Source organism: Semicossyphus pulcher, unplaced genomic scaffold, assembly GCF_022749685.1.
Source record: "Semicossyphus pulcher isolate SPU_LCO1_2020_fin unplaced genomic scaffold, fSemPul1.0.p SCAF_9, whole genome shotgun sequence".
Classification (NCBI taxonomy): domain Eukaryota; kingdom Metazoa; phylum Chordata; class Actinopteri; order Labriformes; family Labridae; genus Semicossyphus; species Semicossyphus pulcher.
This window is the reverse complement of record NW_027211770.1, coordinates 4,473,709-4,491,137: the sequence shown is the minus strand read 5'-3', so window position 1 is coordinate 4,491,137 and position 17,429 is coordinate 4,473,709. Positions and strand designations below refer to the sequence as shown.

The 17,429-nt window shown below is 40.4% G+C and overlaps 1 protein-coding gene across 2 annotated transcripts in view; it reads right to left on the bottom strand.

Annotated features, from left to right (window-relative positions):
• Positions 1 to 17,429, bottom strand: part of grik2 (glutamate receptor, ionotropic, kainate 2) — a 264,962-nt gene that overhangs the window by 165,835 nt on the left and 81,698 nt on the right. For both annotated transcript variants that reach the window (XM_069655421.1, XM_069655422.1), the window contains 2 exons: positions 14,158 to 14,325; positions 11,455 to 11,712 (listed from right to left, as the gene is read on the bottom strand). In XM_069655421.1, the coding sequence (XP_069511522.1) occupies positions 11,455 to 11,712; positions 14,158 to 14,325 (426 nt within the window). The remainder of the gene's footprint in view (positions 1 to 11,454; positions 11,713 to 14,157; positions 14,326 to 17,429) is intronic.

The following is a 17,429-nucleotide window of genomic DNA, read 5'->3' as shown; positions in this document are numbered from 1 at the left end:
ATTGTAGCCTATAGTGGGTATAAAAAGTTCTTCATCTGCAGCAAAATGAGTTCAAGTAATTAATTTGAAAATGGGAGCGAATACATTTAGTTACTATATGTAGTCCTAAGACAAATGAAATGCATATAAAGGCGGAGTGGCATGAAAAATGGCTCCCTCAGTCTGCAGTCTCAGCGGGCCTCCTCCTCTGCCTCGCGCCTTCTTTTCTCACACATTTAATTAAAGCTAAACCTACAACTTAACGCATCTGGAGCAGCTTCATCATGAACTGTTCATACTGTGTTCAAACAAATATTCTTTACAAGAAAAACTCTCTGATGCACAATCGGAAGGTCTTTTTGGTCTTTGAACACCAATAAATGAATAAATACAACACTGCATTTATAATATTAATAAACATAATACAAATAATGGGGGTATAATAGTTAAATTATTATTTAACATTTTAAAACATTAATTCGATATATTATTTTTCATGGTATTATCTTTTTATTGCCAAATTAAATGAAGCCATTCATTAAAAACAGTTTAGGTCTCTATAGCTCATTTCTCTCTTCATGACAACTGTACAGGGAGAATCTTTATACAACTCACCTGTTTACATTATATTAAGGCTTAAAGTGATGCAGCATTAGGGGCGTGGCCTCTTTGAGTGACAGGTGGGAGCTGCTAGCTGTCTGCTAGGTGTCCCCTCAGCTAATTCAGTCACTGAACGAAACCTCTGGGCCGTGTTTGTGCTGTTGGAGCCGTGTTAGACTAACAGACCGTCCAACACGTCTGACACACTGTTTTTACACTCATTATTGTATTTATATATATGTATGTTAGCACTGATTAGCAGCTATCTGTGTCTGTGCTCACCATACCTTCTTGTTAGCTCGTTCCATGTTTGTCATACATTTATCTATAAATAGGACTAAATGAGAAGAAGACTAGGTTATTTTAATAATAATTTAGTATATTATAGTTCACTATAGTCACTTATCATCCCCACAACATTGAATCTGAGCATGCTGTATAAAAGCCCTACTTTAGTGTTACCATCAGTCACATTTTCTTTGTGTGTTTGAAGCTGAGAGATTCATGATTCCACTTCAGCAGGGCATCTGGCATGCTGTGTGTTCACTTCACACCCTGTCAGCACACCATCCAGATGTTGTTTTCATAAATAAACTGTCACCATCCACACCGTAAACGCAGCTAAAAGGCAAACTGCAGACACATAGAAGGACAATATTTTCCATTGGAGCCTCTTCTCTGGGGGAATCAGCTCGTTTCAGACGGCAGGATTTAAAGGGCTTCATGAGCCTGAGTGTCCTGAATTCTCCTCAACCCACAGAAAAATATGTAATCCTCAGTTCAAATAAAAGACTTAAGGTAGAGACGAGAGGAGATACATTTTTCTCAGCTGTTAACAGGAGGTGCTGAAGGTTCTTTGTGACACTGCAGCTGCTTCACGAAACCAATAATGACGATAACAGACGACGTTTACCTGCAGTGTTTCACACAGTCACATCAGATAGTCACATAATCACATAGAATTGCATCAGTGTTTTATTTAGTTAAAATTTTATTTTATCAGATAATTTGTTCACATTCAAAATGTAGTCATAGAAAAGCAGTGATATGATACTAAATATAATGAATAACTGCAAGCTTCAGATCTTTAGAAAATTCATCAAACATCTCATGAACCTTCGGAGCATTTATTATAATTATTATACTTATTGCCTAAATATGTATGTAGCAGTGAGATGTTTGCAGCCAATGTGCAGTGTTGGGTAGTAATAGAGCAACAAATAGTGGCGTTAGTTTAACTACATTTCTCCATAGTTTTCGCCGCAGTTTCAGTAGCGTTGCTCTTTTATTTATTAAGTAGTTTGGTTACATTCTCCTACAGCGCAGAGAAATCTCTGCTGCGGTCTGAAATATAACCGTTGACTTCATCGCATACAGGACGTGTATGTGAAGCGGACAGAGCTACGTCCGTGTGACGACCACGTCACTGTAGCTTCAGCAGATACCTGCGACCTCTCTGCTGATTTCACAGAGGAGCACTCACTCAGATGATTTCCTGTGAATAAGCTAACACAACCAACCCCTACTAAGTTAACCATCATCATTGTCGTCTGCACCAGTTACCAACTTATTAAATGCTAACTGCAAAGCATGTAGAGGAGAAGAGGTGCAGAAAAACTGAGGCAACAGCAGAAAAGCTGACACGTTTGGATTAGGGGAGAGTGGGGCAAAGTGAGCCACCTCCTGTTTCTACTACTGTGCACACTTGTTGTCCTTTAAGCTACTTTCAGGAAGCTCCCATCATTTCTCTCTGCCAGTAATGGAGCGAAACACAGAGAGAGGCTCAGTGTTATTTAGGCCGACACATATTTCTTTTGGCTAGCAAAGAAACAAAAAAGTTTTTAAAAACTAATGTTTTAAACCATTTAAATCATTTAGACAAAGGTTCACCTGAATTGGAAACATGGCTATGGGGTAAAGTGAGCTGAATACTTTGGGGTAAATTGAGGCATTTGTTCAACTGACTTATCGTAAGGCAACAAAGTTAAGTATTTTAAAACAAAGGCATCATAATAATAGCATAGTTAAAGAAAACTTTAAAGTAGCTCCTGTTGCCATGTTGCTGTAGCTTATCTTGCCATAATCTCTGAGTAGCTTCAGTTTAGTGATGCTAAATGTGATGTAGAGTAACTTTGTTAGCATTTAAAGCCACTAGAAGACAATGGCCACGTCTACACGTACACAGGTATTATTGAAAACTGAGATTTTTCCTCCTTCGTTTCCCAAAAACCCCGTCCACACAAGCACGGTTATAAAAAATCCCCATCCAAAACGAAAACGCAAAAACACAACAGAAACGCTGTCAAGAGAACGCCACACCAACAGGTAGTGATATAACCCGGTCATTCAACGAAAAAGAAGAAGAATCACGGCCAATCAAATGTCTGAAAAAATCTGGCCAACTCCTTTGTTCCTCAGTATAGTAGGCGAGTAACTGTACATATATGTGTAAACGTAAAAAGTCCTGTTAAGCATTACTGTTTATGTCACGTCGGCCATTTTGCAAGGAACGTCGCCTCATTAGTGACACGTTACCATGGAGATAACAGCCAAAAACGCTGTTTACCCGTCTACACATCTCCACGGAAACAGCGTTTCTGAAAGACTTCACCCTGGCCGAGGTTTTACAGAAGATCTTTTTTCAGTGACCTAAAACGGCGTTTGTGTGGACGAAAGAGCAAAACGCAGAGAAAAAGCTACAGTTTGACAGTTTATTTGTACTTTACAATATTAATTTGGATGCTCCATGTGCTCATCCTCCACATGCTCTCTCGATGTGTCTGTTGGAGCTTCTTCACCTGACTTAATTATTCATGTCTGAACCAGAATCCAGTCAGTGTCGACTCCATTCTTCGTCCCTAATAGGAAACATTTTGAGCTCTGAACTGATTAATGCTCTTTTGTTTCACGCTTGTACATTTGTCATTGATTTTGCTGGTGGCCTAATACATTAGAAACAGCAGAAAAATGGGCTGATTTAACATTTCCATCCAGTTTTGCACACACTCAGAATAACACAAACATAAGAAAATAATGCAGCAGGGAGACAGGGCAGCTTCTATTAGCATTCCAGCGCAGCAAAAGTGGGATTAGCGTGGTGAATTGTGAAGAGTCAGTGAGCCCTTCTCTAAACAGGCTGTTGAGTGGAAGTCGAGCGTATGATGGGACTGGGACTGCTGGTGTGGGGACACACACACACACACACACACACACACACACACACACACACGCAAATTGAAACAGATTACTGTAGGGGTCCTGGGACTCACTGTGAAGTACACTGAGAGGACTCTCACTGGTGGAATATATATAGTCTCTTTAGCAGGAACAGGCACTCTCACATGGCTTTATGTGCTGTATTCAGAGTGTTCATTCTTCAGTATGGACCTTTTTAATGCAGAAACTGAATTTTAAAAGAGGTCAAAAGTGGATGCAAGTAATGAGACATGAGGAAGGTGAGATCTGCTGGTTTGGATCTTTGTTAGCTTAAAAGATAATCTTACCTTGTCTGGCTCCCACATTTTTTTTATTACATTAGATAAATACATTTCAGCATTTATATGGAATGAGTCAACCCCTCGAATGAAGAAGACGTATTTGGAAAGACCTAAAACTGAAGGTGGGCTGGGTCTACCTTATTTTCTGTTATTAGCAAATATTTCCAAGCTGACATATTAGGTGACAGCTTTTACTGATAAAGAGGGCCCAGTTTGGGTAACAATGGAACTCACCTCACATGCATCAATTTCCCCAATTTCTCTATTATCTGCTCCATTATCGGCATGTACCAAAACCAAGATTTTTTCTAATCCTGTTGTGTTCAATTCCATTAAAATCTGGACACAATTTTGCAAACATTTCAATTTGAACCACATGAAATGCTTCTCTCCCTTGGCTCTTACTCATATTTTTATACCTTCACAAAACGATCTAAAGTTCGCGGGTTGGCACCGACACAGATTCGTTTTCTTTTCAAGACCTATTTGACGAAAAGTCATTTATGTCTTTTGAAGTTTTATGCAAAGAGCATGATATCCCAAACTCACATTTTTTCAGATACCTACAGGCTCGCAGCTTTGCTTCCAAGCACTTCCCTACCTACCCAAAACCTCCAAATAAAGATTCTACATATGAACTTTTAAATGTAAATCCATTTGACAGGGGCTTAATTTCCAGGACATATTATATCATCCAAAATATTGACCCACCAGCCAGGACTGAAATGCGGGAGGCCTGGGAACGGGATCTAGAAATGGTTATTCCTGAGGATGTCTGGGTGAATTGCATCTCTACTATATATACGTCTTCTATTTGTATGAGACATGGGTTAATTCACTTCAAGGTGTTTCACAGAATTCATTACTCAAATGACAGACTAGGTAAAATATATCCCTCTGTTAACCCTTACTGTCCTAGATGTGGTAACCCAGTCTCATTAGGCCACATGTTTTGGTCTTGTCCCTCCATGGTCAATTTCTGGTCTTCTGTATTTGACTGCCTTTCTGTTTTATGTTATTTATCCCTTGAGCCCAACCCTCTCACCTCCGTATTTGGAATATTCCCTTTGAAAATTCATGCCACAAATGCACAAAAGAAAGCAATTGCATTTAGCAGCCTTATAGCACGCAGACTTATTCTAATGAATTGGAAATGTAATAGACCCCCTCCCTCCAGGAGATGGATACAGGAGCTGTTGACTTTGCTCCAACTTGAGAAAATTAGACATACATTGAGTGGGTCCCCTGACAAGTTTACTAAAGTGTGGTCTCCATTTATTCAATATGTAAAAGAACTGAGTCTTTGATGTATCCTGACAGCTGATCGGTGTTTACCTATTTGGGTTATTGCTGCTGTTAATATAGTTATGCATTGGATCCTTGGACCTTTTTTTATTTTAATATATATTATTATTTGAACTTGTGTATTACATGTATTAATTATTATTATTTTACTATTATTATTATTTTATTTTTTTATTTTTTTATTTTTTCTTAGCCTAAGTTATTGGTTTCCCTTTAGAGTGCACTCTTGGTTTCAGGGGAGGTAGGGAGGGACAATGGGCGGGTATAATGTGGGGTATTGTCTGTACGAGTTCAGTATGTTTGTACATGTTTGCCTGTGTGTATATGTTATGTAAATGCAAAATTCCATTAATAAAGTTATATATAAAAAAAAAGATAATCTTACCTGCCAGTATCATCAAATATGGATAAATATAAATGTTAATATCATAATATTTCCTGTTTGGTCATTCAGTGGGATCATTTCTAAAAAAAAAAAGAAAAAAAAAAGATAAGCAGAAGAGACACAGACAGACCGACAGCAAGCGGTATGTTTATATACCTTCCTTTACCTCCTTTGTAGACACCGGACGCTAAAATAATCCTTCACGCACTGAAATCTTTTAGCAGCAACACGTTTTGTTTGTCTGTTCGAGCGTCCTTCCATGGTTTCATATTGTAGCCCTGATTCCTCTCCCTTCCAGCTGGCGTGGTGTTCAGAGTATGACGCGTTGTGCTCTCTCTCTGTGGCCTCCACATGCTAGCAGGTAACATCTCAGAATCTCTCAGTGTATGTGTTTTCATTTGCTCTGGTATTATTGCAAAAAACAGGTGTAACAGAAGCAGTTGAACTCGTTTCTTGTTTGTCCTTTTGCTCATCCTATTTGGAATATTTCTCTGGGCTGAACTGGGGTTATATACTCTCCTGGTTGTTTTGAGGGGTTGACTTGATTAGTGGACAGCACTCCACTCAAGCTTCATGTCTTATCAATGAATTCATCTACACAGGAAATCCTGCTTTTCTCTAATTTGGTCATGACTTTATAGAAGAGGAGGCTGCATACACACACGGTGTCTCAATTCAGGATATCATTCAATTCGATTTGTCCTTTGAAGGAGTCATTGTTTGCCTGTGTAGACGCAAAGGCCGAACTGAAATGAGACGGTCTGGTCTACAAAGGATTTCCTGTTTGCATCACCAGCGAGTCTTGGTGACGCCAGCAGGTTTGGTGACGCCCTTACCCTTGCGTCACCAAACGCTGCTATTGTTGGCTAGCAACAGGTAGCTAGTGATTATGATCACTAGCTAACATAACTAACATCTTGTAAATAAACCTATTGTTTTAAAGTTTTTTTAACGTGTATCTCTAGCTATTCGATTAAGTTGAAACCAAAAATGTTTGAAAAAAATGTAAACTGTATTCCTCTGCAGCGTCCGCCATCTCCTTTGAATTGGAGTGTAATTAATTTGGGGTTATGTTGGGCCCATAGACTGTATAATTAATGGACGTAGTCTCAATGGCGTCACCCATTGGTTTCTGAAGAAGCGTTTTGAAGCCCGAATTGCGCCGTCGCTGATGGTCGCCATATTGGAAATGCCAGAGCCGCCTAATCCAGAGGCAGGCAAAGAGGCGGAGCGCGACCGAGCTACAGCCTATGGCTAAACTCTATGGGCGGGCCGCATGAATCAGCCAGCTACGGCTATGAAGCTAGGCTATATGCTCCTCAGCGTAGCTAGCGGTTATTAGCCATAGACCGTATAAATAATGAATGAGCTAGTTTAACTTTGCCAGGAGGAGATTCTGTCGGTGACTGACTGCAGGTGTTGAGTTATCAGACTAAAGAAGTAGCGGAGAGAGAGCGGCGAGCTGACACTTAACGGGAAACATAAAATAACCCATCTTCTCATCACTGCAGTCCGCTGTAATCTCTCTGGGGAAAAGCCAACAACTCCTGACTCCTGTTTACTGGCCGACGATTAAATAAATGTTTGATAAACACTGAACAGGCTAACAAGCAGCTAAAGTGAGCACCGTATACCTGCTACTTGGTGCTAAAAATCTATCAATAGAATAATACTTGCATTTAACTCACAGAAAAGCTGGAGCTCAGATTTCTTCTTATTAATATTTGTCCACACTCTGAATGAAAAAATCCCCAAAAGGCGAATGTGTTACAAATAAATTCAACACCCGTAAAGTTATCTTGAAGAGTAATCTTAGCTATTTATAACAAAACCCTTTTTTGTACCAGGCTGTAAACATGTTTATTTCTGCTGTAAAAATTGGCATTTTCCCATCTAGACTAATGTTATTTCATTTGTCGGCTGCATCTGAAGGAGCCTTCGGAATGGGACAGCCTTCGACGGGCTGCTGTGACACAATCGTCCTTGAAATACGACCTTCGAAGGATGCAGCCCCTGAATTTGGACACAGCTAACATGTTTATGTACACTGTCCAGGTATATTTTAGTCGTGGAATATTTCTCTTGTAAAAGGTGACTACTAGTACCTCCTATTCATGTGAAATAATCACTATATTTCAGTTACACCTTAGACAAGAGGAGCTTTGTTAGCAAGGGACAATCACAAAGGTTTCTCTGACTGACCTAAAGCTAAGGCAGCTCCTTATTTTTAATAGTAATTACAATACTTTCTACTACAACAGCACTTCTACTCATGCTTCTACGGCTTGAACCACTATACCTGTTAACGTTACAACTTTAACAAAGATTAATAAAGATCAGAAATACCACCCCTCTAAATACCAACTCTCTTTGTCAGACGTTTTCATTCCTCTCCTAAATGACCACTTCAGAGTTGAACCATGCAGTCATTCATATAACTATAGTGAACACGCTGTCAGGCTGAGCTGCCTGCAGGAACCACATACAGAAATGGATTCAGGACGCTGTAAGTTTTCATTAAGCTGATGGAAGCATGTGGCAGAAACGTGTTTTTCATGTGCATTTATTTTTCAGTTCTTCACAAACAGTTTCAAAGGCTGACAAACAGAGAGGAGCTGAGTCACAGTGAATGAAGATGTTTTTACCCAGAGTAACACAGCATCTCTTTCTCCGTCACCTCAGGCACGGCCTCAGGATGCTGCTGCCATGGAAACCAGGCTTTTAACAGAAAGGGGAGGACTACTGTTCAAGAATATATAACTCAAGGTGTCTCACCATATCTATTGTTATTATTTACTTTATTCTTTATTCTCACTTTATGTGGCAATTAACAATGAACTTTGAGGGCTCTGAGGGCTCTGATAGAAATATGGGCTGAGCAAACAATTTCACAAATACTGTAGAAACACAAAATTATAAAAAATCAAAGGTAATATCACAATTGCAATACGCTGCAATATGTCTCCTTTCAGCTTGCTCTAACTTCAGGTGTGAAAGCGCCCGAAGACTCCAAATTATGTAAGATTTTAGTATTTTAGTCAGTGAACACATTTGATTCAGTTTGCTGTTAAACGATATTTTCTGTTACTTTCTGAATAATTACTAAGAGTTAATTAACTTATACAAGCAGATTCTCGTCTTCTGACGTCCGTCGTGTCCGTCTGAAAACAGAAGGTGAACATGCCTTTAAATATGGAACACTCTAGCAGTGCAAACACACTCTGCAGTTTCTACTGACCCTTAAGCAACTACACATTTGTAGTTTTTCTTTACTATTATTTGATATTATGTGAAGCACGTTGTGACTTTGCTCTGAGAAAGGTGCTAAATACACTTTTCTTATTTACTTACTTAAAAAAGTGCAGTTCCAAACGCCGATATAATGATTTTTTCTTTTTTCTAGTAATTTCTTTGGCTTAATCTAAAGATACAAAAATCAGCCTCACGTATGTGTATATTTTTAATGTTGCAATGTGAAATCCCTAAACTAACCATGAATCTCCACGGACAGGGATGTGATCTCCTCAAAAACTCCTTCGATACCCAGCCCTGCCCTTCAGCCAGCACATTACTGCCCGTAGATTTGTAATGGGTGTAGTGTTGCAAATAATGAATATTTTATCATGAAGTATTCTGCAGATTATTGTCTCAGCAGAGTGACTTACTGTTTAATATGTTCTGAAATAGAGACACAGAAAAGCAGCTTCTCATTGAAGAAGCTTAAACCTGAGAATATCTGGCTGTATTAAAGGGAACAGAACTTCAGCTATAAATGGACTTCTTGCAGCCCTCCTGTACTTGGTGCATGATAAGGTATCCACTTTGTCCGTATCAGAGGTAGATTGATCTTTAAACCAACAGTGACGACTTTTTCTGCAGCAAAGTGAACCATTGTATAATCTAAAAACCCCACAGCAGCAGTCATGGCCGCCATCACTAAAGACTGTTTTGTTTGCGATGGACTCCATACTGTGAGCATCAGAGGGGAACAGTTCTTTCTGAGCCCGTGTTTTATAGTACACGAGCCTGTTCTCCCTTATGGCCTAATCAAACTTTCTGCAGCGCTGGTAGCAGCAGCAGCGTTCCAGGTAGTTGTACGGGTGTTATGGCTGGCTGTGAGAGCTATAACACATGCTGCTGCCATCTCAGTTTTGCCATTATAAAGTTGAGCCGTTAGAGGAGTCCCATTATGGTTATTGATTTGCTTGTTTGCTCCCCGCTTGGTGGAGAAACAGCACAAAGAGAGAGGTTGTTTCCTACATCTTTTATGTCCCATTCCAGAAACACAGGCGCGCTTCAGAACAGCAGGTGGGGGGTCGGGGGGAGAACCCGGGAGAATTATATGATAATATAAATGTTCTGCTGCACTGACTTTGCTCAGTACGACGGGTAATGTGCCTCGCACACCGAGACAAGTAAAGAAAAGATTCTAATAAACTAGAATCCTGTCTGCACCTCCTCCGTGACTCCTATCAGACATGTTTCTGTTTGCCCTCACCGTGCTCCATCAGCGCTATCAGATCACCTGTGTTAATGGTGACAATGAGAAGCCGTTTGTGGGTCGAGTCAGGATCTCATTTCCCATCTCCAGTACAGAAGAATCAAGCCACTATTAACCCCATAGTGAACCAGCTGTGTCCACTTTACAACTTAATTAACGGAGGTGACGGGATCAGTGGCGATCAATTCCTCCCTACAAGACCTGCAGGGCAAACCAAGTTTTACTTAAAGTGGAAATGAGCTCACTCCACACAGGGCCATTTACAGGTGTCACAGAGAACAGCTTTGTTATACAATAGTCCTTAACAGGAAATCTGACTGTATGAGAGGCATGAATGCTGACGTAGAATGCTCCACCTCATGTGTTCTGAATGTTTTATTAATGTCACAGCAAACTCTCCATGCAACACTTGCAATTATCATATGACTGGACTCCACACAGCAGAGTGAAGTCGTCCTGAATGCTGAACACAGCGAACACACACTGCAGCACTGTGATCCGGGCCACTGTGGTCCCACAGTTTTCTGTTGGATGGAGCTCTGGGAGGCCTGGCAGCCTCTCTCCAGGCTGGCACACTCTGACCCCGGGCATATGGTACATGTACCCAGCCTGCTGGCTTATTTGTCGCTCAGTGACCTGGACTGCAATAATAGCAAGGTTTGAACAAGGGCTGCTTCCCTAAGTAGCAAGGAAGTCATGTTTCCGGCAGCCCCTCAAACTCTCCATGAATTATGGAACAAATGATAACAACGCTCAGCTGCAGAAGAAGTCTGCGAGAACACATTAGTTTATGTTAAACATATTTAATATTTCAGATTGAGAAAAGAACAAAATACTAAAACATGATGCTCTCTGTGTTTGTAACATCACCTGTAGCCTCACACAGCTGAGTTTATCTCCCCTCCTCCTCCTGAACTGTGTCTGGATGAACTCTCCTGCTGTTCCAGCAACCTGAGGCTGACCAGTGCCCAGTTTGATGAGCTGTTAGCTCGGATCAGTACGCAAGTCACAGATTTAGCTGTGATTTAATTGCAATAAACAGCTTGCAGGTATGCCTTAATAGCTTCTTGTTTCGTATCAAATCATTTAGCTTATTTTCGTTAGCATCCTGGTAACTTCTGGACTAGTTAGGAGCAGAGTGCTGACATGAAACAATTTTAAAGTAGAGAAAGTGTTTGCGGTCTTACCAGTGCTGTCGTCATAAACCACAGTGACTGTCTTCCACTTGAAGAAGTGGACCAGATCCAGGATGGCCCGGCTCAGGGAGGAGAAGTCCGGATAGAGGCTGACGTAGAATACGTCTCTGTTGTCTGATACCTGGTGCTTCCACTTGGTCTGGATGTGAGGCACCCCCAGGGCGTTGCAAATGGACTGGACCGCATTTGCCGAGGAGCTGTGGGAGGGACCAAAGATGGCCGCCACCCCCAGAGAGAGCTGGTCGCAGGCTGGAAAGGGGAAACATTTGATCAGTTAGATGAACTCTACTTTACTGCAGCATGTGTTCATGGTCCACTCTCTTCAGAGCTCAGAAACTTTAGCAGGAAGTGGCTGATGCAGCAATACTTAGGTTATTCTCTCTTTATTTAGAGCATAAGTCAGCTGATAGCAAATTTTTCTTATCTTCAAAGAGCTCCATGTGCAGAGACGAACCAGCAAGGAATCCTGAAAGCATCCTTGAGGACGGCTCAGTCATGTATGATTTTGTCTGATATATTGTGTCCTTCATTGTTATATGTTTCATTGAGTCTGTGTTGTTCGGTGCCTTCTCTATTTGTTGTTGGTTTTATGTATTTTAATGGCCCATCTAGGGACGGGCTTTGGACATTAGTGTGTGTCATCGGTTTACGTGCTTCATACATGACCCCACAAGGAAAAATCTAATAAATAAATAATGTGTCTCAATAAGCTTTGTGTGAGCACACACAGCAGAGGTCTTCACAGGTCTACCAGGATCTAATGAGCAGGTTCGCACCACATTTAATTATGATCAATGGAGACCGGCTCGGGTATGATTCTATTACACTGGGTCTTGTGTCTGTTTGTCATTGTTATAATACCAAAGTAGGTCAGATGAGACCTGTGATCCGTGCTGATCATCATGACCAAAGTGAAACTAAGGTAAACAAAACTTTGAGCAGCAGCATCAGGGAGCTGTAGCAGTCGAATGGGAGGACAGATGGAGATCCTCTTCAATGAGGTGATAAAGAAACAACTCTTAAATTGCTTCTTTTTTGAAAGGAGTTTGGTTGGACCATTTGTGATGAAACATCAGAAGAATCTTAACACTGACGGGCTTTTGCCTGACAGTGTCAGACGTATTTTTGCTGCTGCCAAATTCATGTGTATTCAAGTCTTTGCTTTGGATTTGTATGTAATCACTCCTTGTAAAAAAAAAAATACTCTTTTACCAATGAACAGACTTAAACAAAATAAGTGACCACTGAGTAACATAAAAAAAAAACAGAAATCTAAACTGTATTAGACATAATTATACAACACTAAGAGGAGTGTAAAAGCCATTTTGAGTCATGACAAACATTGTCCGAGTCAAACGTCTTTATTTCTTTTTTTCTGATCAATAAAACTCTCTTTTCTCTCAGACATGCACTGGGTTTGGGCTGTAATATCATCATCATAAACATCTTTTTCATACTCATCAGGTCCAAGTGACCCTTTGCTAAGCCCCTCCCTTGAACGGTGACTGTCCAATCCTGCGTTAGTAACAGTAATTAGGCACGGGAGGCCTGTCAAGCTGTCAGATGCTGTAACGGTGTGCATATGGAATCTGCAGGTCCGACAGCAGATTTCCTCAAAGTTTAGAGGGGTTGTCATGTTTTTAGCTTTTCCTTCGCCAAGAACTCGACAGGAGAGACGTCGACATGATTTATAAATTGTGGAAGACCGCACTCGCAGCTTAATCCATCGAATATCAACAACAACTCCTTCGTTAATGCTCCAAGTTAAGACGCTAACTAACTTGGCTAGGTTAGCATGTCAGCAAACCAAGACTGTTGAATATTAATTATAAGTTAATCCAGATCCAGTGTTTGGGTCAAGCTCATGATATGCGAGCGATATCCTGAAACAACATGAGAAAGTGGGATCATTTAGTTTAGCTAGCAGTGGGCTAAGACGTGTTAGATAATGAAAGTTATAGGGAGTCATAACTATACACTAGCTTAAAATTAAATCATATATTGACTCACCCTGCTGTGCTAGAACATTGAACATTTGGATCATTTTGGACCCATGAAGACCTCTTATACAAAGCCTGACACACTGTTTGTTATTCCTCTGTGCATTAGGGCTCTGTTGTTGTCCAAGACCTAATAACAACACATCAGTGAGGCACATGGTGATATCTTCCTTAATTACAATAAACAAAGACACTGTGCTGTCATGGTTACAGGTGGTAACTGTCATCAATATTTAACAAAAACACACAACCTTACATCTTTGCAGCAGCTCGACTGTGCTCTGTAATCATCCTATTTGATGTAGTGGAGTTGGCTAAATCCCTGAGACAGGATATAATGGCCCGTAATTGATAAGAGACTTGAAATGTCAGCCTGATGCACACACAAAACTGATAGATTATAGCACTTTATTGGCAGTCTCTGGTGGCCAAACAGGTCTTTGAATTACTGCCACTGAGTCATTACCTGGAACCAATCAATTCTCTCTGTTTACATCTGAAGTGCTCAGCCATTCCTTCCTCGCCTGATTATAATTGTCACAATCTGAGCCTCCGCAGCTCGCGAGCCTCAGACGGGGAGTACATTTACAATGCAAAGCAGTTACACACACTCACATATATATTTACACACACACACACACACACAGGCATGGCAGACCGGAGGCAGATCTTCCAATCACAAACACATAAATACCTTTCCTGGAGGCTTCGAAGCTGTCATAGATGTTTATCCTTTGGATGTCGTAGGTGAGCGTGGTGTTTGGCAGTAAGGTTCTGTTCCTGTTGATTGTGTTTAAAGCAAATTTAAAGGCTAGCTCCTCCGCGCCAGACGGGCCGCTTTCAACAGACTCGAAGATCCCCCCTGTGAAAGAGAGACAAACAGCTGGTTAGTGACTCATGAATGAAGGCATATTAGATTATTAGAAATAATCATGATTACACAGAACTATCAATAACACTTATCATTAAAGGTGCAAAAAGCAACATCTTTCATAATCTGTTCCACAGAGAAGAGAAGGAAAACTCTCTTATTGCTCTTAAATTTCTGTCAATAAAAAGGGAATCAGTGACAGCGCTTTGTTAAACTATAAAAAATGTTTCTACACAATGGAATGAAAAGTGAACCGTTTGGGTTTCTGCTTTTTCATTTATATCCAGGTAATATTGATCAATCACGTTTCAATGGGCTTCGGTTGTTTGCAGGAAAAAAGGGAGCAAAAAAGGCGAACACACTGGCAGAAACGCTCTTCAGAACCCACTCACTTTTAATTAATCGATAAATTTGATCAAGCAATTTGTAACCAGGCTGCAGATTGATGCAGTGGTGAGCACTGTCGCCGCAAGGTTCCTAGTTCAAATCCAGGTTTGGCGTGTAGTTTACACGTTCCCTCCAGGTACTCCGGCTTCCTCCCACAGTCCAAAGACATGCTCATTAGGTTAATTGCTAAATTGCCCGTAGGTGCGAATGTGAGCGTGAAAGGTTGTCTGTCACTGTGTGTCAGCCCTGTGATTGACAGGTGATCTGTCCAGGTGTAACCCCGCCTCTCGCCCAATGACAGCTGGGATAAGCTCCAGCCCCCCTGCGACCCTGAACAGGATAAGCAGTGTAGATAATAGACGGATTGAATTTGTATCCAACCTTTGTCCAAAAAAAAATAAATGTCAGTGGCCAAACTAAACTGGGGGCTTCCAAACCATTGTCCACAAACCAGTGGGCAACGTCATGGTGGCTAGATGTCCACTTCTTATAAACAGTCTCTGTTCCTGCAGCAAGCGAACACGTTCCGAACAAGCCTTTACACTGAGGGAGATGAACTAATATAAATCCTCCATCAGCGTCTGAGGAACACCAGCAAATGTCAAAGACTGAGTAGTCCTGGGGATATTCGAAAAGGCATTCATTTATAAAGACTCAAAAGTTCATGCTTTTATCTACTTTTTTTTTTTTTATCTACTCAAAAGTTCATGCTTTTACTATCTCCTCGTAAAATATTTTTGTTTTCCATTGTTTTCTACCGGCACTCGGTTGTAATGTTGTACTACACCAGGCGGTGGCTGTAGTGCATCTGAAAGGTTTGCTAACCACCATTAAATAGCAAAAGAAGAAGATAGCATTAGCACCAGGTGACGGTAGAACAGGTCTGCTGTGAGATTCAGAGCTGGAGAAAAATGCCGAGCAGTCAAAGAGTTCTGTGTGGAACTGCTTCAACAAAATAAACAAACTGAGGTGAAGTGCAAACTTTGAAAGGTAAAAGTAGCAGGTCATCAGTCTACAACAAGTGTGCACAGTCACAGGAGAGCGAAATAAAACCAACAGGGTTGTGAAAAAGTAAATCGGTCTCTCTCTCTCTCTCTGCTTCAAATAATGGTCAAACAGCAGCGAATATTGAATACCATTTTAGTGTAACGTTGATCCCTGCTGGGAATAGTGACTGTAAATAAGTCATTAAAGCTTTCACACAACCAAAAATTCACACAAATGTATGTCAATGCAATGACATGAGTTTGTACAGCAAATAGCAGCTCGCTCATTACAACTATAAATGAACACTACATCAATGATAATGAGGACATACTGTGCATCATAGGGAGGAGAAAACATTTGCTCATTACTTTCTATTTCTGGAACATCTCTGCACATAACAAGTCAAAGATGTTCTCCTGGGAAGAGGTACCACTCTCTCTTATTGATCCATTGATTGTCAGTTATGTGTGCTATCTTCCACTTCTCTGGGTGGTAAATCTTTCAAAGGAAAGCCACGGTGAGGTAGTGATGTTTACTGGTTTACACAGAGATGATCAATAATCCTCTCAGTATTAAAGTCTGATGAAACTGTTGCTTCATAGCCGAACAGCCATTGTGAGAGTCTACCTGCTCTGAACATCAGCAGGGACACTTTCCTCCATCCATTCATACACACGTGTTTGATGTGTTGGGACATCCAGGAGGACTGTGTGAAACTTTCATTAAAGCTCATTTAGAACATGTTGGGTAAGTGCTGCTGTAATGAAAGCCTCTGTGAGTTAGATAAGTTTAATATGACACGCTTTGCAAAGACATTTAATGACGACGCCACAGGCCTGGAAATAAATGAAGTGAAATGCGAGCAGAAAAAGCCTTCAACAGTTTAAAATGTTGTTATGTGTTCTGCTAAATGCAATCTGAAGCTAAACACTGATTATATATTTCACTGTTTAATTAGCTTATATGAGATTCTGGGCACATTTTGGATTAATGCGCCAAATATTCTGCTGTGTTTGATTTCATTTACAACAACGAAAATAAGTTTACTCTAATCTGCCACAGGGGTAATCATTAGACGACTCTACAGTGCACATCTGCTTGTATAACCCGGACCATAACACAGAACCATGTGCAGTGAAATCACTCCAGAAAACGTTGGACGTTAAGAGTTTTCATTGAATGTAGTTTCAGCAGTCGATATTGATGTGCTAAGGTTGATGACATGAAACTAACAAAATACACAAGATTTATGGAAAATAATCAATAAGTTACAAAACACAAGGATTCATTTAATGAGCATCTTCACAGCTCTCCTTTCAGTTTTAAGTGCAAAGGTTTTATCTTTGGTTTTTAAACATGTCAGCTCTCTTAGCAGCAGAATTTTGGGCTTATCAAAGGCGATAGATGAAGGCCTGAGTAAACGCTGTGTCAAGCGTATAACAGAAATGTATGCAAGACAAACATAAAGGCATGGACATCCTGTGTGAATCCTCAAAGGATAAAAAGGATTTAATTTGAGATATGCCTTTAAAACATTCTTTAGTTGGTCAAAACAAAGCTCTTCAATAACTAAAAAGTTTTTTCTTTTATTTTGAAAGGTTGAGAAGCTTTGTTTGCTGGTTCAGTTCCATTTTTTTTAAGTATGTTGTGGTCATAATAATTAATTCTTTGCTTGTCTTTGAAGCAATCACAAACCATAACCACAGTAAAACTCTTTGCAG